At 34.5% G+C, this 26,989-nt stretch overlaps 1 protein-coding gene across 1 annotated transcript; it reads right to left on the bottom strand.

Annotated features, from left to right (window-relative positions):
* Positions 1–815: 815 nt before the first annotated feature.
* On the bottom strand, positions 816–8,463 carry LOC129976043 (uncharacterized). Its single transcript, XM_056089393.1, has 3 exons — positions 8,342–8,463; positions 5,461–5,574; positions 816–2,289 (listed from the first exon to the last, which is right to left on the bottom strand). Exons 1-3 carry the CDS (start codon positions 8,435–8,437, stop codon positions 1,054–1,056), a joined length of 1,446 nt encoding a protein of 481 aa, XP_055945368.1. The 5' UTR covers positions 8,438–8,463; the 3' UTR covers positions 816–1,053.
* Positions 8,464–26,989: the final 18,526 nt, after the last annotated feature.

Genomic DNA, 26,989 nt, shown 5'->3' with positions numbered 1-26,989 from the left:
TCTGTATTATGGGGAATTAAAATGTCAAATTTGGAGTTTGCTTTGTATATAAAATTTCCTCTTTGTATGCGTATATATATCAACATACATACACGCTATATCTATCTATATATATATATATATATATATATATATATACACACACTGCTTACACAAGATTATTGCAAATGCTATGAATAAAGCAAAATTGCAAATTGACTTTGTACTCATAACTAGTAAAGAGATGAGATTAATAAACGTCAGTTGTGGTTTATTTCGCAAACCAACCCAGTTTTGCCGAAGGCTATAAGGCCCGAGAAAAGTCAAAGGCTTGTTTCTATATAATTTCTGAACGTACTTTGAAATAAGATTAATTAAAAATGAAGCTAACTGCATTTTGTAGCAACAGTTTACTTGGAATGCCAAAATTTTCAAAATTTAGGCATCAGGTTGTTTGCTGTTTTGCACTAAACCATCTATTAGCCTAAAATGAATATTTAAGGATTTACAGTGAAGAGGCCCTAAAATAATTATTTTCAATATCATAATTCGTATATTTTTCTTTGACATTATACAAGCTACACATTTTTATTACGTAAATCGGAGCTTTCGATTCAGGATTTATTCACCATGAAATCTTTTAATAGTTGGCCTTTTCAAAAACTGTCAGCTTCAAAACCTTAGATGGAAATAGTTTGTGTCGTATTTTTTCAAAATACTCAAGCTATTATTTGACAATCAAAATTTTAATACTGTAAGTAGCATTGGCTTAAAAAACAAACAGGGAGTTTCTCTTGCCATTACGATGTAAAATGAACTCAAGTTAACGAGAGAAGGTATTAAACTGATAGCAAAAGAACTTGCTTAAAATATTTTAGCAATTTTTATTCCATAAATGATTAAGTCAGTTTAAAATAGTGCTATACAATAAAACAGTAAAAAGTCAACATAAAAGTATCGCCCAATGATAGAACTTGAAACATTGGTTGTCGTCTCAAAGAAGAATTTGTATGACCGCAAGTAGCAGAATCAGTGGCTCTAGAGGTAATGGCATCAATCTGAATTCTACAGTGGCTATGGAACCGATGCTGGAGCCACATGCTGCAGAGTAGGTAGCTTTGGAGATGATGGCATTGACATGGATTTTACAGTTAGTGGTCCTGTAGCCGGATGCATTCGAGATGGCATTGACTTGGAATAAACAGTTTGTGATTCTGCAACTAGATGCATTTGCAATGAAGGCATCGACCCTAATTTTACAGTTGGTAGTTCTGCAGCCAGATGCGTTCGAGACGAGGGCAGTGACCTTGATTCTACAGTTAGTGGTTTTGCAACTGTAGGCTTACGAGTTGGTGGCACCGTTGATGGCATCGAACTAGATTCTAACGTTGATGGTTCTGGAAGCGAATGCTGAAACGTAAATAAGTCTGGAGGTGAGGGCATAGGCTTGGATTCTAAAGTTGATGGCCCTGGAATCGGATGCTGTTGAGACGATGGTCCTGGAGTCGATGGCATCCAACTTGATTCCAACGTTGATGGCCCTGGAATCGGATGCTGTTGAGGCGATGGTCCTGGAGTCGATGGCATCCAACTTGATTCCAACGTTGATGACCCTGGAATCGGATGCTGTTGAGGCGATGGTCCTGGAGTCGATGGCATCCAACTTGATTCCAACGTTGATGGCCCTGGAATCGGATGCTGTTGAGACGATGGTCCTGGAGTCGATGGCATCCAACTTGATTCTAACGTTGATGGCCCTGGAATCGGATGCTGTTGAGGCGATGGTCCTGGAGTCGATGGCATCCAACTTGATTCCAACGTTGATGGTCCTGGAATCGGATGCTGTTGAGACGATGGTCCTGGAGTCGATGGCATCCAACTTGATTCCAACGTTGATGACCCTGGAATCGGATGCTGTTGAGGCGATGGTCCTGGAGTCGATGGCATCCAACTTGATTCCAACGTTGATGGCCCTGGAATCGGATGCTGTTGAGACGATGGTCCTGGAGTCGATGGCATCCAACTTGATTCTAACGTTGATGGCCCTGGAATCGGATGCTGTTGAGGCGATGGTCCTGGAGTCGATGGCATCCAACTTGATTCCAACGTTGATGGTCCTGGAATCGGATGCTGTTGAGACGATGGTCCTGGAGTCGATGGCATCCAACTTGATTCTAACGTTGATGGCTCTGAAGTCTGTGGTTCAGAAGCTCTGCAGCAACAGCAGCAGCAGATTCTTCCCAAGTAGGCAAAATATCTGCTACAGCCCAAGCAGTCAAAAATGCGATAAAAACAACAGCTCGCAAAAATCTGAAAGATAATTATTTTCGTATTTAAACGCTCTAGGTCTTTCTTCCCGAATAGATCAAAACATTTTAGAATCTAACCAGTGTCATCCGATGTTATTAATGAAATGATTTAGGCGAAGAATTTGAGTTTGAAAATTTAACCACCTTCCCCCATTATTAATGTAGAATGTAAACTTCATATGAACATTTCATTTACAGGAATATAAATCTGGATTCTCAGATACGATTGTAATCATCGCATATATTATACATATCCTCTGAAAATATTTTCCAACTAGTCTTACCTACCTAGTCGCAAGTATTTTCCTACTAGTTCAGAACCTTAAACTTTTCTCCTGTATGAAAATACCGATAGTTATGTGGCCTGTGCCAAGAAGACCTATCGGTACAATTGCAGACCCTGGCATTTTTGTAGACTGCCTGACCTGTAATTTTTCTGGTTGTAACATTCCACGCATTACTACAACCAGTTTCACGTGAGAAAATATTATCCACATCTTGTGTAATTCACTGAGGAATTTCACAGATAATAATTAGTCTTTTCATGGCTTCGGTACCGCGTTCACCTACTTGATACCTTGCTACCTTCGGTTATTGAAGTGCCCCAAGTTAAGAGCTGCAGACACTGATATTATGATAAACTTCAGGACCCGCAGTTTTGGTTGCAACATTCATTGCATTACCCCTAATTAGTTTGATGCAAAAAAAGTATGCTCCATATCTTTTATGATACATAGAGGAATTTTTGTAATAAAATTTCACATAAGAATCATTAGTCTACCAAAATACTTAGCAATTGTTTTGGATTCTGAACTTACAAGTAATAAGCATATTGATTACATTGTCTGAAAAGCAAGAAAACGGTTAAACATCCTTAAATATATTGCAGGTAGAGACTGAGGCGCTGACATGACTACCCCTTAGAACTACTTATCTAGCAATCAGACATTTACTTGAATATGGATTCCCAATTTATTGCTGTGTCTCCGATTCCAACTTTAACAGGTACAGCTGAATGCAGCTCGTATAATAACTGGTCTGAAACGAAGTTGCCCCTCAGATATTGTTCTTTATGAAGCGACTTGAAACCTTTCCATGTTAGAAGACATGCTAATCTAATAAAATCAAATATTACAACAAACTTTCCAGTTATGGCATTCAAAACACCTCAAAATACCCAAGTAATTGGACTTGCCTCCAAAGACTCAAGAAAAATAGTCCCTTTAGTCAAGTCTTGTCTCAGAATGCAATTCCGAAAAATGTAGAGCCACATTCTCTTCACTCCTGTATGAATTCTACTGAAGAACTTACCAGGATTCACTTTCATTTCAACCTCCCTGTTCCCATTAAGGAAAATGAGTCAGAACACCTTAGACATTTGACCTTGAAAGTCATTAATAAAATCCCTAAATGTGATATTAAATTGTATACCGATGACAGCAAAATCGACAATTTTGCAGTATTTGCATCTATATTGTAACTCTTCAGTCTAATTTCTCTCTATGCAAATGAAATCTGTTCCGTTTTTAGAAGCGAACTTCTAGCAATCGATGAGGGACTTGCGACCATTTTACACGAAAATTATAAGAACCTTTGGATTCTTACTGATAGCCGCATCTCAATGGAACACCCTAACAATAAGACCTATATTGGAGATAAAGAAATCTATTCTTCAGAAGTTGAAGTTGATTTCACTCCAACATGATATTCATTTCCAGTAGATCCCATATCACGTGGATCTACTTTGTAACGAAATAGCAGACAGGCTTGCAAAGAAAGGAAGCAGCCTAGCGACTTCATCTTCTGCTGAACTCATAGAACTCTTCTCTCAAGCGAAATTCCTAAATAAGAAGAATTGGATGGTACCCCTTACTCACGATTGGTATAGGGCTAATAAGTCGGGCTAATCCTCAATTCTCCCTTGTGATAGTAAAACCAACACTTGCCTGTAGCGCCTTGCCAGTGGCCACCTTAAATGTCTTTTCTCTGGGTGAAAAATTTTAACCTCTTTGCCCGAAATGCTGCCAACATCGGGCCTCTGCCGAACATATTCTAGACTTTAGAATTTCTTTGGGGAGAAATTTATTCTAATACCTCGTTTTTGACTTTCTTCTTGTCAATGGATTTTTGGATATGGTCTGACTAAGTCAGGCCATGGAGATTAGCAACAACAACAACATTAGTCTTTTCACGTAAACGGAACCGCTTTCTTCTACCCGACACCTTGCATCTTTTGGTTATTAGATCTTGAATGAAATTGGTGTATCGTAGAAATGCCGCTACTCTGGACTAATTCATAGAGTTTATATGTTATATGGATAATGTGGCTGGTTTCTCTCGGTAATTCGATGGTGAATCGGACAACAACTCCCAAAACTGCCCCATCAGAATGGCATCTCTATTCACCATATTCGTAAAATATATAAGTTATGGAGAATCATTGGAATTTATGTCGAATGAGTCAACGTTGGAGCGCCATCTGTTGGATACTTCTAATGTTTTTAATAAATTTCACGTGTTCTCTAAAGTGAATGCTTATTGATGGTTCATAAACTTGAACATCCTGTATAAAAATACCAGCGACGTCTTATTTTGTGCATTCATGACAGACTGCAGTACTTGCTGCATTATTCCGATTGCAGCATTTCTTGTTTCAGAATTGGTTTCATGGAAGAAAACACGCTCTTGCGGTTCATAGAGGAATTTTTGCAATTTCACAGATAATCTTAATCTCATCAGGACCCATAGAATCGCTTTCGTCTACCTGACCCCTCGCTTCTTTTGGTCACTAGATCATGAATGAATTTGATTTAGCGTTGAAATGTTGAAATCTTCTCCGTTACATTAACATAACATATAGACTAAGTTGCGAGTGGCTCTTGGCAGTCCGATGGCGACTCGAAAAACTATCACATCCGAAAGACAGCATTAGGCAACATTCGTAAAATCAATAAGTTATGGAGAACCAGTGGAGCTTAAAGTAGAACGATTTATCGCTTTGCTTCATTTATAGGATAATTATAATGTTTTGCAATACATCTAGACCACATCATCTGAATGATTTATTGTTCATATCATTACTATCAGATACTCTCCCGCCCACAGCTCTCTAAGGTGGGAAAGTTTAATTTAGACAATACTGTACATATTGAAACAAGAAATATATACATACCGAGCCTAGTACTGAAATACCTGCTGTAGTATATCCAGAACCAAGAAGTGTCAAAGCAGTTAGAATGATAAACACGATTATGAAAATCAAAACTGTAGTAAAGGCAGACATTTCCTGAAAAAAAAAATAATCAATTGTGTTTTTGGAAAAAATTTAAATTTTTAACATTCTAAATTTATGAAATCGGTTATAAAATGTAACTGAAAACTAATTTCTTTTAAGTTTCAAAAATCAATTAGCATCCTATATTTTATTTCCTTTCATACGTTAGAATAATTTATAAAATTGTATACAGTTATATGTTTTCGATGACAATACACTTTAATAGTTTTAGAACTTAGTTTAATTCGAATTAGTTTTATTAATGCGAAAGGTGCCACATAGCGGATAGTTTAGAAACTCACTACTTGTAATAATAAGACCCAGAAAATAAAGATTTATGAATTCTCTTCTACTGAGCTTTGTGAATTCTCTTCTATTTCTGTGTTTCTTTTTGCCACAGTATGTCACAAAAATCGAAACATTAAGGAGTTTCTGAAAGTTCAGGGTATAAGAGGAAAGATTGAAAAATATTACTGGGGAAAATAAAATTAACTTTTGCGATTCTTGATGATGTGTCCGCGTTACCACGGAAAGGAAGTGCAGTAGCTTCCGAGGGTGAAGACCCCTGAGGAATCCGAGGGCAGAAGTCTGACTTCCAGCTCATATGAAGATGAAACTCACACATTCGCTTGCACAACCCCTTTTTACAGGGGGGCACATTCATACACCTTACAGATAGAACACATATGAAGAAAAGCCATGCCCGAACCGGGATTCGAACCCGGGATGCTCAGATCAAGGGGAAGATGCGCTACCCCTATGCAAGGACGCCGGCTTTGCGATTCTTCTGTCTGGGATTTGGTAACAACTCTAGTACCCAGCGCTGAATTAGTGTAGTTGGCAAAACTACAGTCCAACACGTCACTCTTACTCCCGCATTAGTTGAAGGAATATAGCAGACCTTTAAACATGGCAGCTCCATTGGCGATCTGTCAAGGGGCAAATGAAGGCAGCGATTCGCTTTTTGTTTGCGGAAGATGTTAAACATGCTTAAAGTGTTCGTCGAAGGCGACACCTTTATCACCAGAAGTTCAGAAATTTAAACGCTAACCTTCAGCTGGTAAGATTATGTTAATACTATTCTGACACATGGAAGGTGTGGTAGCAGTTCATTTCATCCCAAGAGGTGAAACTGAATAGTGAGAACTAATGTGATGCGTTGCTAGCTAAACTGGGACCTGCAATCAGATCCAAACGTCGTGGAAAACTGAGAACAGTGTCATCCTGCAGGCAACATTCTGCCCAGCGGACTCCGAAGTACTGGAACACCGGCCATACAGTCCAAACCTGGCTCCAAGTGATTTTTATATGTTTGGACCAGTGAAGAGAATATTAAGTCGAAGATTCGCAGGCAAGGAAGAAATCATTTTTTTTTCGATGGAATAAAAACTTGTGAAACTTTGGAGAAAGTGCTTTGAAGTCTAAGCTGGTTATGTATATAAATAATGAATGTTTCAATTTTCTATCATTAGAATAAATGCATCTCTTCTCAAATGTCTTCTTACTTTGACTCTGCCTGGTATTACATGGAATAGAAACTCATAGTGCGAAATATAATGAGAAGCAATGGATTTATAGGCTGTGATGTAAAATTTGATTAGTTTGAGGGAAAGGTTTCATTGGGAATAACAATAAAAGTGAACATAAGGAAAATGAATTTGAGATGGAGTTAAGAATTCTTTCCAAGCCTGGATTTGAGGAAATAAGTCTTCATTATGCACAAAGATAACAAAAGCTAGATTAAAGATTTAAACTAGGGTCTTGTTTTAATCTTGGGCAATTTGTTTTCATTATGTTATTATACAATAGAATGCCTTATCATCAGAATAAATGTTTGTTGAGGAACATTGTGTTTCTATATTTTTTTTTAACCTCAAAATACGATTCAAGCTTGTTAGCGAGTGCTGTAGATGTTGAATGTAAACGTCATAATACAGACAGTGCAATGCGTAATTTTTCTAGTTTTGTCAAAGTCAGTTGTCAAAAATTATAGTAATTGTATCAAATGAAAAGAGTATTTAGTGAAAATAGCCATGTTTTTGAATATTTGCATTAAAAATATTAAAAAAAAACATCTATAAAATAAAAACATACCAGTTAAGTGGTAAAATGCAAAAAATTTTAGTTTATACGTTCATCTTGATTCATCATCAAATGATTTTCTTTAAAATTTTACAGATAGCTTAAGAAATATCTAATTTCTGAGCTACAAGAAACCGTTTCTATCCATTCTTTAAAAATTAGGGTTCGACTGATAAATAACACGGCATTTTCAACCTTTTTTTTCCCCATTTTAAAACACTAAAATCACCATAAAATCTTTAAAGGAATAGATTACTTATTCTCTAGTTCAGAACGTATTGAAGAATTGTAATACCAAGCTTGAACATAAAAAAAAATTACATTTTAATTTATGAAGTTTTCCACAAGAAAATTCGGTGAAAGATTAGAATCTGTGAAGCCATCATCTCAATGTATCATTACGTATAAAATAGCATTTAAACTATATAACTGTAAGCATAGAAATCGATGCAACATCCCGAAAATTAGAATTAAAAACAAAATTCTAACAGTTTCATAAAGGAACCTACTGAAACGTCAAACATGGTAAATTAAAAAAAAATAATAATAATTCCACAAAAATTAAATTTTTAATGCACTCACCTACCTTTAAAATAGTCATTATAATTATATCAGATGTTCACAAGAAATTCACGAAAGGTGAGGCATTATTAAACTATTTGATATAATATTACTTGATCACAAAAATAATACTCACCAGGGGGCCATCGATTTGCTGGTAACCCCTCCGTCGAATTTGTGTCGTAGATCTGAGCGCTTTAGGGATGTTTAAAACAGTTCCTTGCATATTCATTGTTTTCTTACTAAGTTATTTCGCAGATTCAAAGCGTGCAGTCACTGTCGATGAACATATTTATAAGAAATCATGATTATTTCTTCAATAATGAAAATGCGTTGCCATAAAAAAAATTGAAATTCTTTTGTTTAATTCAATCATATTATCGTACCATTTTGAAGCAACACTTAGACTATTTTGGGACGAAACTCGTAATTTTGAATCGCAGTCAGATGCCGAGAACAATACCTGAGTTGGTACCCTCTTTTGCTTAACTTCTGCGTTACACCAGCGAGGGGAGGTTTGGCCCCGATGGATTTAACGTACACCAGACCCGTTTACGAGATGGTTCATTGGTGAAATTGGGTTTCGAACCTGAAATTCTGCGATTTCATGGCCGTACCTTAGCACTAGGCCACCTTGACCATTCTTTCGTTTAAAAATAAGGAAAGGAGACTGAAGTAACCAGGAGGTCACTATCACATCCATAAAAATTTTACTATGATAACTTTTTTGAATTATGTCCACTTTCCTGCTACGACTTAGTTTCAAATATTGACATAAATCTTTAATTTGATGTCAACATGGCACTCGAAATTTGAATTGATAATTATAATTTGAAGGACTAAGAAACAAACATTTCAAAAAACGGATTCAAGATTGTTGGAGACTTAGAGGTTTATCTAATCGTGAAGTCAAAAATTCCTTTATTCTTGCAATATTTACTGCTTTTGTGTTTCTTATACTTCATAAAGTAAAAAAAAAATGTGACTTTAATATTTTTCTCGAATAATTATGGTTCATTTTGGCTAATTCATCTTAGTCGAAATAACGTGGCAAAGCACATAGAGACTTTTTTGATGGACCATAAGGTATCGAACCCTGCTTAAATGATGATGATAATAATCGAAATGAAGCCTCCTCCTATCATAAGAATGGAATTTAAATCGTCATCTGTACATAATGAAATCTGTGGTTTTCTTCATTCATCGCAATTAAGTAGCATCGTATGCGATCAGTGTCTGGAAAATGACCACAACTTGCCAGTGACTATGTTACTAAGCTGATGACTTAATGGTCATAAATTGTGATTGATTTTAGTATTCACTTGGTGTAATTATTAGACCATAGACAATTCATGCTATTTGGTAATTATAAGTTCGAACCAGAGTCAAAAGTCGAGAAACATCATTTCTATTATGTGCAAACTAGTAAATATGAGATTTATGAATAAAACTTAAAGGAAACTAATCCTAAATTCGATTTTTTTTTGTATATGATTGATGCTTCCTATACTTCATGAAGTAAAAAATAAAATTTTAATATATTTTTTAGAAAAATGATGATTTGTTTTGAGTAATTCACCTTGTTGAAAGAAGGGGGCGTGGCATTCATCCTTTAAGAAGAATAACGTCCTGTTGTAAAGCAAAGCGATAATTTTTTGATGGACCGTAAGGTATCGAAACCTGCTTAAATACACCTTTATATTATAATAAAAGAAACCAGTGTTTGTATATTATAAACCGCATGCTGTTAGCGAATCTATTAGCTTGTGATCTATGGAATTTTTTTACTAAATTTATAAAGTATTCTGCCAATTAAAATAAAATTTCCGCATTTTATTTGGAATGCAAGGAGTTAAAAAAAGAACTAAATAAACAAAACCCTATTCCAGATTGGATTTAAATAAAGTCTCAAAGATTGTTTACTCATTTTCATCCGTTGAAAATTTCATCTTTTAGACAGCAAATAAAAGCAAAAGCATTTTCAAGAAGCGAATGTATTATTTGGTGTTATTATAAAGTAATCTAAAAGAGAAGAACAAAAAAATTTCATTAAAAATAAAAATACATAAAGCGGAGTTTATAACATTAAAATCTAGTTCCGTGATTTAGAAAGATGAAAGTATTGTACCAAATCATTAATCGGATATTTTTACCATTTCCTGTAGACGGAATAAATTTATTTATGTAATTTGAAACCGCGAGAAATAGCGAAGAGCTTTGAGATTTGTACCAATGCTATGTAATGCCTAGCAAAAGTTTTCGCGCATTACATAGATCATTTGTCAGGGTCCAAAATAATGAGCTCTGGGGGTGGGGCAGGGTAGACGGCCTTCAATAATGTATCTAGAGGACCATAAGCTTCATGTAAAACAAACATTTTAGAAATCAGTAACACGGTTATGGCTGGGTAACTCTATCGATGTTTTTCACCATCGAATGAACGGATGTCGATAAATGTCCCCATCAAGAAAATACAATGTAATTATTTTATTTTATTTTTTTGAAAATGGAGCGTAGAGTAAGTCAGTCGAAGGTCAGTCTGAAGGTCATAAATTTTTATATGAAACTAAATTTGATGATATCAGATTAGTAATTGGGTTAGGTGACTAATTAATTTGTATCTTTTGAGTATATAGAATTGGCAACTTCGGTGATCAGCAATTCTTCCGCCATCTATATAATTAAAATAATTAACAAGACCAAAGAAACATGCCCCCCCCAGCCACAAATGCAAAAAATCTTGCCATTTAAAAAAAAATTATATAAAATTAATACCAGTGAGGGCCATAATAAGATCATGTGAATTTCATATACTATCAATTGTACACTTCTCTCAGCCACCGTTCATTTCCGAGAAATATTTTTAAAACATTAATTTACCACTCATTCTCTACAGGGAAAACATTGACAAAGATGGCAAATCAAAATAACTAAATCAAATATCTCATATATCGATTTTGACAATATTTATTTCGTATGAAATCTCACAAACAGTAGATATATCATGAAGGGAAGTTTGCCCCTTTTACCTTCAATTTTGATTGATACAGTCTAAAGAAGCATAAAGAAAATCTCTTTCACAACAACCGAACATCTGGCTGGCATATTAAAATCACAATGAAATCCTTTAAAATGAATAACCGAGTGATTTCTATTTATTCTTATACAAATATGCTTTTTACAACTTTGGTATTAGAAAATACTTTAAGAAATTAAACTTCACAACGACACTCTGGCTGATTGAAAATGGAATTTTAATCTAAAGTGAAAATAAATTTCTAAAAGTTAATCTCCTTGATTAATAAAGTTGTGACAGATAATGCCTTTTCTGCGGAAAGAAAAAAGATATAATTGACTAACTTCCATTTTAAATCGTTTATATTTCAGTGTTTGCATCACAACTTTCATCAAAGAAAGCGATATTTTTATGATGAAACATCACTTTTCAATTGGATTTTATTACAATGTTATTGAAATATTGAACCATTCGTGATTTTGAATGAATAGGGAGGTACGTACAATTCAAATGAAATTCACTGTTTAATCAATTCATTTTATTCCAAATATTTTAGGGTAATACTATATAGGACTTGGAGGGGGGGATATATTTCGAAATGGTCATTTCGAGTCACTTGTACATCGGACATATAATCATGGAAACAAATCATTTTTGTACCTCTAATGTATGATTTTCAGGAGGCTTTACATTGCATTTAAGCAATGATATTTGTTTATTAATTAACAATGACAAAAACTAACTCATCGAAAATGAACTCGATGCATTCTATTTTCTTGATTATTCATTTCTTCGGATTTTTCAAAAAACGAGATATCAATGGATTGAGAAAGTGCTTTAAATGTTACATTGTTTTACTTCACATATTTTCTGTGTACCTAGTGCTGATTGGTTTAGCATCAAGCTATCGAGAAAATCAAATAAAGGTATCTATGTGTTACATTTTTATTACTCTCCTTTCTGTCGCTTTGACACACTCCATGAATCACCAGAAGAAAAATATCAAATCTCTTATCGTTTCATGGAATTCTCGCCAGAATTCATCCAGAAATAATTTGGAGAAAACTCGCTTGCGCTTCATGAAGATGGCTCTGTTATCAGTGTGCTTCATTTTACCGCTCTTTATTGCTTCTGTCTTTACCTATTTGGCTTATGCAGAAGAGGATGCCACTACTTTTTGGGTATTCCAATATCATGTTCAAAACCAAACACTCAAAGTAGCTCTTAATTTCTTTGGATACTGCATCTATTTCATGATATACAACCAGATTCCCTGTCTGGTTTGCTTATCTATGTTACTGTTAATACACCACTGTGTTTATATGCTTGATACCTTTAATAATAACTTGAAAGATATGGGTTCATTCATAATTTCAGCAAAATACATTGAAATACGGAAGGAATATAAAAGCTTAGAAGAAAATATAAGGCTTTTAAAAAACATTTTATCAATACCCTTGTTTATTTTCTTTTTGGGTAGGTTCCTGAATTTGTATGTGGTCATGTCTATATGCCTTGAGAGATTTATTCGGCCATTTATCATGGTAGAACTATTTGTAGACAGTTTAGCAGCAGTCGCTTTAATAACCATTCTGACGATTCACGGCTCCAAGATTCCAGAAAGCATTTCAACAATAAAGGAGACAGCCAGTTTATTGATTGATAAATATAACTTCGACATTTTGGATAAGAGGAAAGAATATTGTGTTTTAGACGAAATTAGGAAAAAACACACCATCTGTTTGTCTGTTGGTGGTATGATACAAATTAAAAGGAATCTTCTGCTGTCAGCTTGTGGTTTTGTTTTCACATACGGATTGTTAATTTATAACATTAATTAAAATTTTACATATAGAGCAAAGCAAGCGTATCAAATTCCTGCTTCATACTCTATACATCTATGCAAGCAATATCCTGACCTAGCCAGAGGCCATGAAGCCGCCGATGACCTAACCCCACCTAGCACGAAGGAGAAAACGACATTTGATGACAATCGACACTTGCAAACAACAAAGAACCCTCGAGAGAAAACTCATATTGGCACAGAAAAAAAAAGAATAGAAAAACATTATATATTAAATTGGGAAACATTAAAATTGTATAAAATACATTTAATGTACATTAAAATTTTACATTAGGAGAGAACTAAAGTCAAGAGCTTTGATAAAATATCCCTAATAGAAGATTTAATGGCTGGAATATTTTTTATGAGTTCTCCGACTTCAAGAGACATCCGATTTCTTGGCCATCTGCTTCTTTTTTTCCCATCATGGATCACGTGATGTATAGATCCTTCTTCGATGCCACACTGACAAGTCGAGTTTTTGCCAAATAAACGTCTTTGATGTACAGAAAATATACCATGTCCAGTGTACACTTGATTAAGATAAAAATCATCCTCATTTCGGCTAACCGAAACGTTTTCAAAATGCTAATAGATTGTTCTCCCCTTGATGGAATTATTCCATTTCTCCTGCCAATCCTTAATTATTAGCTTTATAGTCTCATTTCTATGTTGGATTTTCAACTCATTGAAAAATATTTCTTGGGTTTCTAATTTTAAAGCTGCCTTGGTTAGTGTATCTGCTTTTTCATTTCCAATATATCTCTGATAATCTCTGATCCAGATCATTTCAGTCCCAAGTTCAACAGTTTTTTCTTTTATATCCATTAATAATTTTTTTTTGTTTCACCAACGGAATGAAGGACCATTAAAGCCGATATGGAGTCAGAAATTATCTTTGCCCTTTTTATAATGCATTGAGCAACAAATTCTAGAGCATTTCTAATTGCCATCAATTCTGCCATAAAGACAGTTGCATTGTTATTCAATCTAAATTTTCTAGATTCTCTTTCTTGTCCATTTTCGTACCATAAAAAGGCACAACCTACTTTCTAAATTTCAAGGTTCACATCATATTTAGAGAGCTTTTTCGTGAGACCACTCAGATTTTCTATGTTCACAATGTAAGAAAGAAGTCGTGTTTACATTTATGAAATTTATATATCTCGTCGATTATACCACATCATGCAATTGAAATGAAAATAAATCGGAATGAAAGGGTGTTCTAGGCAATAAGAAATTCTTTAACTCTTTCTAGGGCCGTGGGAAGTATGCTTTACCCACCAAATTTATCAACCTTTGTATGAAATTATGTAGGTTGTCATAAGTTCTGACAAATTTCTTTAGTAAGTAAGAAAATTATATCCTTCATTTCTTTATTTCAGACAAAATATTGTGTCTTGATTTCTTACTTAATTATTAATTAACCAAAATAATTAATTAATCAAATTTTTGTTGTTTATAATGGCACTTGCCATGGACAAGCTCGCTGACGAAGTCAGTGATTTTAAGCCAAGGGAGCGTCTCTTGTTTTAGTAGCGCCAACTAGGCCCAAAAGTACGTCTTAGCTACTCACGCATCACATTCGCTTGCACAACCCCTTTTTACAGGGGGGCACATTCACACATCTCACAGATAGAACAGGAAGAACAACCATGCCCGAACCGGGACTCAAACCCAGGACGCCCAGGTCACGGGGAAAACGCACTACCCCTATTCCAGGACGCCGGCATTAATCAAATTAAATTTATCTAATAAGCTAAATGAATCCCTTTTCTTATTCTAATTTCAAGCCTAAAAATATTTTAACATAATATGACTAGAAAAAAATGTCCCTTTAAAGGGTTAAGTAAACATGATGACCTTTATGGAAATTAATGAAAATAAATTTCATATTCCGAATGAATCTGAAAGACAATTAGAGAAACCTTTGATAATTATAAAAGGGGATGCATATCTATTTGCGAGTTTATATGTTAGCGTTGTACAGGCCAGAATATCTGACTAAGAACTCTCACATTTGGGGCATACATAGTATTTTATAAAAGGAGAAGAAATATGCAGTTTGGCCTGGTTGAATGTCCAGCTAAAATTTTAATGAATTAAGCATTAATCCAGATCTAGATTTCTTCACGTGACAGCTTCCAAAAAGTAATATTACACAAAAATGACTTTTACATTATTTTCAGATTCAAAAGAATTTTTGTTTTGCACTAATATATCTGTTTCTGAAATTTTTTTTCCGATATTTGACAATTTTAGTAAATGCCTTTTTTGTATAATGTTTTTGCATTGAATTTCAAAGTCTCCATTGCTACTTAATTATTTAACCACGTGATTTATTTCCATTGTTGAAAAATGAATGTTCAATACTTTGTAAATAAAAAGAGTAATTAGAAAATGCAGTTACAATTGAACGAAAAATAGCCCTACTAAGTTAGAAAATGGATAAATCAGACAGCTAACTTTTAAATATTGCTGAAATGTAAGCAGATACCAGAAATTTCAATTAAGATTCAAAGAAATGAAGATATTTCGTGAGAATTTAAAAATAATTATGGTGAACTGAATAAAAATCAAACTTGTTTCGGATTAACAAGGCTAAAATAAGGAAAGGAATTCTGTTTAGCAGCAAGAAATCGTTTGGTGCGATTAAAAATTTGAATAACATAGATTATAAAAAAATACAGAAAAAAAAACATTTGGGATTATTTAAAACTGAAATTCATTTTAAAAATTTGACTAGAGTGGATACTTGTAATTCGAATAATATAAACATATAATTTTCCCTCTGCTTGCTAAATCAGGTAATTTCAGATTTTACTATCATTTTCATGTTTTGTTATGGTATGACTCAGCAAAATTGCCTTTTTATATCTGAGAAATTTTATAGTCAGAAGTATCACAAGAAACATAACTTTTTCTTGGTGTATCTCATCACCATGTCGTTTCGATAAGTCTTTATTTTAAATTCCAGATTTGGCATAAAATGGCCCCGAATTTTAAATTTATTTTAGATGTTGGTAAATTGGATCATAATATTAAAATTAACGATATTTCAATAGAAAATAAAACAATTGAATTTCCAAACAGTATAAAAGATCCTGAATTCGAGGTGTACACTGACGGCTCTGAAATTGATGGTAAGTTTGGGGCTGCGGTGTGCATTTTTAAAAATAATAAACTAATTGGAGCCCAGTGTTTGAAATTATCCCGCTGTAGACTTTCCTAATGCATCATTCTCTTCTTCCAAAGATTTGCAAAAATTTGACCGTGCAGCTGGCATAGCGATTAAAAATTTATAAGGTTAGTTATTCCGATTCAAATGCAAAAGAAGTCCATGCTTGAAAGTCTCATAATATTTATAGCTATAGGTTTAATATAAACCTGCACATTCATTAAAAAAAACTCGAAAAATGATGGGAAAGAGAATCAAATGCAAAAGAAGTCCATGCTTGAAAATATCATACTATTTATAGCTATAGGTTTAATATAAACCTGCACATTCATTAAAAAAAACTCGAAAAATGATGGGAAAGAGAATCAAATGCAAAAGAAGTCCATGCTTGAAAATATCATACTATTTATAGCTATAGGTTTAATATAAACCTACACATTCATTAAAAAAAATCTCGAAAAATGATGGGAAAGAGAATCAAATGCAAAAGAAGTCCATGCTTGAAAATATCATACTATTTATAGCTATAGGTTTAATATAAACCTACACATTCATTAAAAAAAATCGAAAAATGATGGGAAAGAGAATCAAATGCAAAAGAAGTCCATGCTTGAAAATATCATACTATTTATAGCTATAGGTTTAATATAAACCTGCACATTCATTAAAAAAAATCGAAAAATGATGGGTAAGAGAATCAAATGCAAAAGAAGTCCATGCTTGAAAATATCATACTATTTATAGCTATAGGTTTAATATAAACCTGCACATTCATTAAAAAAAAAACTCGAAAAATGATGGGAAAGAGAATCAAATGCAAAAGAAGTCCATGCTTGAAAATATCATACTATTTATAGCTATAGGTTTAATATAAACCTACACATTCATTAAAAAAAAAAAAAAAACTCGAAAAATGATGGGAAAGAGAATCAGCGCAAATAGTGAAAATCTGAATCCTTTATTTTCGCTATAATAATAAGATGTATAATTATACGAAATGAATCTAAGGATTCATTTTAATAGTAAGATTTAAAATGTTTAAATGCTTAATTTGTTTAAATGCCAAAAATTCAATCTTACATAATATATGATATAATAATCGTTGCCTACTATATGTGAAAACAATGTATCATTCGAAATGAGAAGTCGAGCTGAACATACGAACCAAAAGGGTTAAATATTATGTATGAGTGTTTATTTAAGGGACTCTAAAACATAATAGTCCACAAGTAAGAAAGTAATCAAAGAATAAAATGAAACGTTTGTGTTCGATTCCCGATCTTGCTGGAACATGCTAACTAGAATTTGTTTGATATGGTAAAGGTAGTGCCCAGCAACATAGAAGTTGATGAACGAATATAATGAAAATATCTGGGTTAAATTCCGAGTTATCTTTCTTGAATTATATAATTCTTTTTATAATTTTTACACGTTGGAGAATTGTTGGTCGCAACAGACTCTATTAAGGTGTATGTACACATTTGAACCTTCGAAAATCGTTCAAAATATCGAATATTTTTTTATTGCTTAATAATGTTCTCTGATCCTTTAACTTTCAAACGATGCAACGAAGATGTTGTCCATATTCGAAATATTTCTCGAGTTATAATTATTTTTCTTGAGGTGCTTTCATTAAAAACTCTAGTTACGGTTTTTTTAAAACTCATTTTATGAAGAATGATATTTTTCTACTATGTTGCTTCATTCAAACAATCATAACTCAACAAGAAATGAACCAAATACAGTTATTTATATATCAAAATAATCTGTATGAAATAGCGGATGTTTTGTGCCTCAATCAAAGTTATATTTATAGAAATAAAGTTTTAATAGCTGTTTAAAAGTTAAAATGACAAAAAAAATCTCGCTTTTTCTATTCATCGTTGATGAAAAAATTGTTTAAAAAAAACTATAAATTTTTATAACTTGTTTGAGGCAGACAACATGAAGACTAATATTAGGCATCATTTCCAACTAGAATTGTGTGTCTGTACAAATTAGAATTTAAGATATCATGTTTCAAAAAATAGGCTAATTAGCTCATTAGATATTATTTAATTAATTAATAATTGGTGTAATATGGTTTTTTCTCACTGAAATGAGTTTAAACATATATTAATAACCTACTGTGAAAAAACTGGATTTTTTTAAAGTTAAAATTAAAAAAAAAAAGTCTTCAAGTGTGTAGTACACCTTAAGGTCAAACATTTGTATTGTTCGTAACAGTAGCCAAAGGCTACCATTTATCGACGATTCTACCACGCAAATGTGTGAGACGCGGGAAGATGAGCTCATTTCCGGAATAATTCGTCATTCTTAACATTTCCTCTCCATTCGATACTTTTTCGTTCAGTTTTTTCCCATGTATGTGACTGCTATGTCGTTTTTGACCATATTATTTTATATTAACTCAAAACTGCTAAATTGATTCCTCATTGGTGAGTTCAAGTGGTAAAACTGCTAATTGATTCCTCATTGGTGAGTTCAAGTGGTAAAACTGCTAATTGATTCCTCATTGGTGAGTTCAAGTGGTAAAACTGCTTACAGATGTGGCTTGAAGAACAATTCCTGCATAATATTATTAAATGAGATAAAGATTATCTATCTTTTGTTAATAAGATATTATAATAAAAAATCCATTAACAAGTAAAAAAAAAATATATTTTAACACAAAAAATTATCATTATTTTGTAAAAACACGAATTCCCAAATTTCAGAACAAAAAAAAAAAAAAGAGGGAAATTTTCCATTTATTTATCATAATTTAATGTTTAGGTGCATTGCAGTACAGAAAAATTGCTCTAAAATATTTAATGAGAATACTTTTTCGGTAATATTGCGAGTAATCCTCAGTTTTTAAGCCTCCTAAGTCCATGAATAATCCGATTTCCCCTTATTGTTAAATGTAAACATTTCCTTCTGCCATCTTTCCACTCACCCCTATTTTGACTAAATAAATGCATCTTGACACATGCGCAAAAGCGCGGAGGGTTTTGGTCCGAGAATGAACAATAATTGATACAATTTTTTCAAAACATTCAATATTTTTTAAAATATATTTTATCGATTTGATAGCCAAAAAATTATTTTGACTATTACGCGACCTTTTTTTTTCCGGAATGCAGTGGTCAAGAGAAAATGTTGGCTTCGGTGTCGGAAATTCCAGTCCATTTCCAATGAAGATTCGGACCTCATTGGATGATGTGTATGCGTGTCTGGTTCATGTTAAATCTGACATCGTAGTCCATCCTCCTTCCCTTGATATGGTGCGGAAATGGAGATGCTAGTTCAAGTTACGTCATCATCATCAGAGCAGCGTTCAAAATTATGAGATCTGTTCGAAAATAACGTTGCTTCCAAACCAAACATAAATATAACCGGACCAAACTTCATTATCAGGTTATGTTTGCGACTAAATAATCTAGCCCTGTGTTTATATACAACAACGTCTGAGCTTGTACCCACCTCTCCAAACTTCCACACCACACCGGGGGGAAGGACGCTTGGCCCAGACGGATTTAACATTCACCAAACCCACTTACATAACGGTTTTTTGATGGAATCGGGTCTCGAACCTGAAACCTTTCAGTTTGGATGTCCAGACCTTACCGCCAGGCTCCTGGTGAATGCGACGGATATCAGATTGTTTACTTTTTAGTTTCACATTAAAAAAAATGGAACTCTAGATTTTGACGAAATTCTACGTTTCACACCTCCCTGAGTTCGGAAAACTCAACTCTGGAAAATATCTGTCTGTTTGTGACAGAGTTAACTCAAACGATTTGAGTAATATTTGGGGTTGAAATTTGGTGTATGGTTTGTACACCAAATTTGCAGATTTCTATCAAATTTTGAGTAAAATGCGTTCAGGGGATGTCTGACTGTCCGGCTGCCTGACTATAAGTTAATACGATAGCTATAAAATGAAAAGAGCTATATGGACAAAATTCAGTGCACAGATTTAAGATCTATAGTGTAGACACTTATCGAATTGTGAGTCAAATCCTATAAGAGACTGACCGTCTCTACCGTCGAAATTTTTTTTCATTATGAAGGGACTCCTCAAATCTTCGAGAATCGATCACCAGTTATTCACCAGTAACCGTTGTCATTAAGTGTCGAAGTCAGGTGGACTTGAGTCGATATTAGCGATGAATTGATTACAATTAATTTGTGTTCAGGAAGAGTCAGCTACAAAGATGGATCATTAACAGACATTCCCACGATCGACTGGAGACCAATCAGGAAGCGTTGCTGGGCATCTATTGGGTGATAAAGAACTCACCAATCAGAAAGTCAGAGGCGGAGATCTGACGGAAATAAAATGCGGGGGTTTTGTTTGGAAAAAGGTAAGAGAAGAGCAGTGAGAAGCATGGAAGGATAATTTTGGAGAAACGTCAGTGCTCGAAGAATGTGTTCCTGATTTTGTGAGAAGTTTCATGGGATCTCTTCCCTGGAATAGCCGTTTGAGCTAACAGCCTATTAGTGTGTTTTTTTGTGTGTTTATTCTCAAAATTGATCGAATAACTATTTCATGATTAACTTTCACTTGTTTTGTTAATTTTGTAAATATTAACCAAAAGAGAAGAAGTTGTTTTTGTGTGTATATATATTATATATATATATATATATATATATATATATAAAGCTGTAAATAAAAGAACTGTTTGTTACGTTATTCTCTTATTTGATCGGTCAGGATGAAGACATTGGAATATAAAACATATTTTATTAATATTGGTATTAAATCCTTATACAGGCCTTAATTTCTGTGAAAAGCTGCCTGCTTGTCACAGAAGATTAATTCGTGTCTTGTGACAGTGAATTATTATTTTCATTGGTTGTTATATTGCATTTTATGTATTGGTTCATTAGTGCTGCAAGATTTCAACCTCGTCACACCCTTCCATTGTTCTAAAAACCTCTCTATTTTTAATCTTATCCAATAATTTTTCTATTTTGGAAGTTCCATTTGGAAGGTTTTGTGGTTACTTTAGACATTTTTACAATTGAGGTCTCAGGCCATCTGCAGCTCTCATACACCAGCAAGAATGGTCTGTCCTAAAAGTTTTCGTGCATAAATACTGCATTTGTGCATCATTAAGCGCATGTCACTGACCTGGGTTACCTAATTTCAATAGTTTTGAGAGCCCTTTTAAGCGTGCAGTCTTTGGTGAGTTTTTTGTGATTACTCGTTGTGATACAGTTAATACACAATAATCAAATGTGTATTTTGGATGACTTTTTCCGACAACCGGGGAAACAAAATTGGATACAGAAGTAGAGCTATAGTTCATAAAACTGGTACCAAAATTCATATGTCCACCTTTTTGCATTATAGCGTTTACATGTTGTCAAATTGAAGACTTGACGGATGATTTGGCTCTAAATTTGACAGATACCTACACTTTGGCTGGTAAACCTATGTACCAAATTTTATCCATCTAGATCTCTTCGTTTTGTAGTTAATGTATTCTTATTTGCGGATAGCCAAACAGAAAGACTTCCTCTGAATTTATTTCACTGAAACTGATAGAAATCTACTAATAATAAAAGTCCATATACCAAATTTCATTCTACTAGCTCAGACAGATAATTTCAAAAATGAGTTTTCCCGACTAATCGATATTTGAAGCAGGAAGTTTCGTAAAAGTTTCGGTTTCGAATTCTTTTGATATTGCAATATTTTCTTAGGCATACGAGAAAGTATCAAGATCTGCCTTGTTTTCTTAATCTTTTTCTTACAATTTATCTTCTCGGTTGCTATTTACGATTTGTTTTTTGCCTTTATTATTTTCTAACAAAATCAGAAATCAAATAGTTAATATGCTTTTAATGAATGTGGAACTCATATGTATAAAATAAACCGATATAATTAATATTTTTTAAAGTAATATTTCTGTTAAATATAATTTTAAAAGTAACTTATGATAGAAAATTTCAAAATATACAGTGTGGTTAATTTTTATTAAATGAGGGTTTTCAATAATTTTTGACTAAATAAATTGGGTAGAGACGTATTACTGTTGAGCCCTTTAAATTCAAATGGGCATCTCGAATTACCAAGGGAAAGTAACATGTAACTATAGTAAGGCGACTACCCTAAATTTATAGAGATAGGTTAGAACTCCCCTTTCGGAAAAATAAGGAATTTGAGATCATAACAGAAAAAAATGAGATCTTCCCAAAATTTCAATCAGAAAAATTCTCTATACTATAATACAAACGTAGAAATAACCCATCTAGTTATATGTAGAATTGGCAATTATGTTGGCGATTAAAATTATGAACTCTCCGTGACTCCAAAATAGTTCGCTTTAAAATTGAAAATGTATATATATTTGTAATGTACTGAAAAATGTAGTCTTGAGAATTTTCTTGGCTCTGAAAAACTGTATAACTCTGGAGAGTACATTTTTCAGTTTTAGTACGGACCCTTTTTTGTTATGAAAAGTTTATAGTTTTAAGCTCAAATACCCCTGGAAATGTTACGGATAACTCCATAAAACTTTTCCCCTGTTATTTTATTATTATAATACAGCACACATTTTTCTGATTGGACTTTTTAACCAATCTCCCTTATTTTTTCTAAGCGATCCTTTCGTAATAAAGGACCGTAGAATAATTCCAATATCTAACAACCTGTATATTTTCTTTAACATTTTTTTTATAAATTTTAAATACCAGTTGGGTATTTCAATATAGATTCATTAAATATTTGAAATTTTATTGTAAATCAACGATTTTTGTTACGTTTTGGAATGGGATCTGCATCAAAAACTCATCAGAAGTAAATTTCGTTTTTGTACGAATCGTGTTTTACAATGCTTTCAAGGTAAAACAATTTAACTTCATTTAAAACCTTGTAGTATTTATTCGTCATAAATGATTATCAAATTAAAAGCAATAAAAAGATTAAAAGAGTTTGCATTCAAATTGAAAGCTTCGTCCGGTGATTGATATTCATTAATCGGTAATTAGCTGAAAGAAAAATTTTAAACATTCATCGATGTCTCAGCGACCGGATGCTCCAGAGCGGGAGATTCCTGGTCCGGTTGCTCCAGAGCGGGAGATTCCTGGTCCGGTTGCTCCAGAGCGGGAGATTCCTGGTCCGGTTGCTCCAGAGCGGGAGATTCCTGGTCCGGTTGCTCCAGAGCGGGAGATTCCTGGTCCGGTTGCTCCAGAGCGGGAGATTCCTGGTCCGGTTGCTCCAGAGCGGGAGATTCCTGGTCCGGTTGCTCCAGAGCGGGAGATTCCTGGTCCGGATGCTCCAGAGCGGGGGATTCCTGGTCCGGATGCTCCAGAGCGGGGGATTCCTGGTCCGGATGCTCCAGAGCGGGGGATTCCTGGTCCGGATGCTCCAGAGCGGGGGATTCCTGGTCCGGATGCTCCAGAGCGGGGGATTCCTGGTCCGGATGCTCCAGAGCGGGGGATTCCTGGTCCGGATGCTCCAGAGCGGGGGATTCCTGGTCCGGATGCTCCAGAGCGGGGGATTCCTGGTCCGGATGCTCCAGAGCGGGGGATTCCTGGTCCGGATGCTCCAGAGCGGGGGATTCCTGGTCCGGATGCTCCAGAGCGGGGGATTCCTGGTCCGGATGCTCCAGAGCGGGGGATTCCTGGTCCGGATGCTCCAGAGCGGGGGATTTCTGGTCCGGATGCTGCAGAGCGGGGGATTTCTGGTCCGGATGCTGCATAGTGGGGGATTCAGGTTCCAGATTTTGTAAAGTCTGCGACTCTAGAGCAAGATGTTGCATAGTCGGTGTATGAGGAGGCGATTGAAGTACATTTGTATGTTCTGTAGGAGTCAATAATGGAGTAGTTTCTGAAGGCTCCGGTTCCGAAGGTTTAATGCAGCACCAGCAGCAGCAGTAGTAGACACTTCTACAGCAACCAAGATATGCGCACCAGACAATAAGTGCTATCAGCAAAAGTAAAACACAAAACCCAACCACCTATAAAATAGAGAGTTTAACACGTTGAAAATAATTCTGGGTGTCATTTAAATAAAACATAACACGTTTTGATCTAACAAGTATTAATTTAATGATTTTGCGAGTATTCAAATATTTTTTTGCCAAGAAAACATTCAATTTTATGTTTTATTATATAAATACCATTTGAACAGTCAAGATTTGTTCATATATTTTCCTCAGTTTACTTAAATGTTAAGTTGTGCATTGTAATGTAATTTTCTTCGGCGCTGAGGCATACGAAAGAGTTCACTTAATCTTATTCAGCAAGAATTTATTAATTACTTGCGATGGTAAGAAATTCACAGGCGAACAGTTCCCTGCACCTCATAACGAAATCGCAAGAGATATCCGACACTTTACTGAAATCGGAAAAAGATCATGTATTATAGACGAATTAATATTCGACGCAAGATTGTGCTCCTGTATACTGTGTTTCGGCAAACTCAGTCGGCAGATCGCGAAAATCCTTTACTTTCGCATTTCAGTTTCCAAACATCAGCACTTTTAAAGTACATATCGAGAATAGAGCAAGTATCATGGTAGCCTCTAATTTCAGCGAGTACAAACAAAATAACATTTCACATCCAACAGTAAAAGTCTCTGGGTAAAAGCGCATATGCATTCAACATAGACAATGAAAAAGCAGACAATCTGGCGAAAAACGCAATGCGAAATGGGCAATTTTATATGCAATCAAATCTTCCTAAACTACATATGAAAGACCTCCTCCGGAAAAGCATGTTAGAGGAATGGCAAATATAGTGGAGCACAGGTAGAAAATTTAATATCCTGCCTCAATTAGCCTTCATACCACTAACTGGTTCAGAGAGGATACTATTTTCCTTTTCTGAACACTTGTGCTGTACAGTTGTGTATTGGCAGATCACTTCATTATGCTACGGAATGCATCTTTACAGCCTCTTAACATATGACAAATTTATCATCACCCATAAGAATGGTTGACAAGAGTCACCAATAACTTCTCCAGACAGAAAATCCATACGATAATTAAATTTATCAGTGAAAATAAAAGATATTTGTCAAACATAAGGACCAAGGGGGAAAAAAGCATCAATTTCTTTACATTTATATGCATTCACAAATAATTTTCAAATAGAGATTTTCTTTGTACTCATTATCCATATTACAAGGGATGTTCAAATGAAAAAGGTACGAAACGACACTGTGGGTACAAATGACGACTTTATTCAAAGTATACATCATAAGTCTGAGCACAACGATCCCATTGATTAATGAGCCGAAAGATTCTTTATTCCCAGAATTCCTGTGGCGGTGACGAGACCCAGTCCTCTACAGTGTCCTTGAGTTCACAGTCCAAGGTCCGCTACTTGAATTCTTCGAGCACAGAAGAACCATTAACTGCGATGTGTACTGTGAGACTGAAAACTAAGCAGGTCCATCAAGAACAAAAGACCCGGCTACTCATGGAGGATATGGTTCTGCTCCATCATAACGCGCGTCCACACGTCTCCAGGGTCACACACGCGGAACTGGCCAAGTTCAAGAGGGAGTAGCTCGATCATCCTCCCTACAGCCCGGACATGTCTTCCTGCGATTTTCATGCGTTTAGTTCCCTGAAAAAACATTCGAGAGGGAATATCTGAAACTCGGACGGTGAACTAAAGGCGTCACGACCACAGGAATTATGGGAACAAAGAATCCATCGGCTCTTTAATCCATGGGATCGTTGTGCTCAGACCTATGGTGTATACTTTGAATTAAGTCTTCATTTATACCCATAGTGTCGTTTCGTACCTTTTCATTTGAACGTACTTTGTACATTAAATTTATTTTAACTGAATCTTCATCTGCTATGTTATGATAACGAGTGCAATAATTACAGAACTCGTGCTTTCTTTTATCCATTATATCTTCCTTCATATTATTGGAACTTTTTTTAAATCTAATTTCAAAGCAGAAAACAGCAGCAAGATATTTCATATATATTTTTTTTATACGTTTGTAAATTCTGTGCATACTTATTTCTGTTTTATCTTCTGTAAATATCCTGGTGTTTAATAAAATTCTCACAACATTCCCAATAAACATTTCAGTGACCAGAATGGTTACGGACACGGTTGTCGTTCAGTTCCTTTCTGTGCCTGATAACGTATGCAGTATGATTGGCGATTCTGTGACAAATTCACTTCGACGTACTTGGCATATCTTATTACCCACTTGCGGTTGAAAGAATTAAAATTCCTATTTCTACAGATGTTTATTAGATTTTTTATGCCATTTTGACATGGTTCTAGGATGCAAGTTGCGGCCTAACCCTTAAATGCATGAAATTTGAAATAAAATTTTTTAATCAGTTGGGAAATTAATGTATGCAATGAAAAAAATGCCACATTTTTTTAATTTTTGAAAATTTATATTGATGAATCTACACATCACTCCTTGAGTTCTACAGATCTACTCCGTATAATATACTTCAAACATAAATAATACTTCTAATTACATTATAAAACATGAAAATTGTTAAGCAACAATTTCTAGCATTTAAATATAAAGGAAAATTGCAATTGCTACACGACCACTGTACAGTAACAACGCCATCTTTTCGTGCATCCATAGACGACAAAGAATGAAATGACCCTCTAGTTTTAAGCGAGTTTATGTAGAACTGATTTATGAAATTATGTAGAACTGATTATGTAGAACACACACCGAAATGAAATTCTCAGATTGTGAGCATAAAACGATAGAATAGTTTTCTAGAATTAAAATAAAAAACCATTATGCGAAGGTTG

This window comes from Argiope bruennichi, chromosome 7 (genome assembly GCF_947563725.1).
Source record: "Argiope bruennichi chromosome 7, qqArgBrue1.1, whole genome shotgun sequence".
NCBI classification, from domain to species: domain Eukaryota; kingdom Metazoa; phylum Arthropoda; class Arachnida; order Araneae; family Araneidae; genus Argiope; species Argiope bruennichi.
The sequence above is the reverse complement of the archived record's forward strand: the minus strand, read 5'-3'. Positions and strand labels throughout refer to the sequence as shown.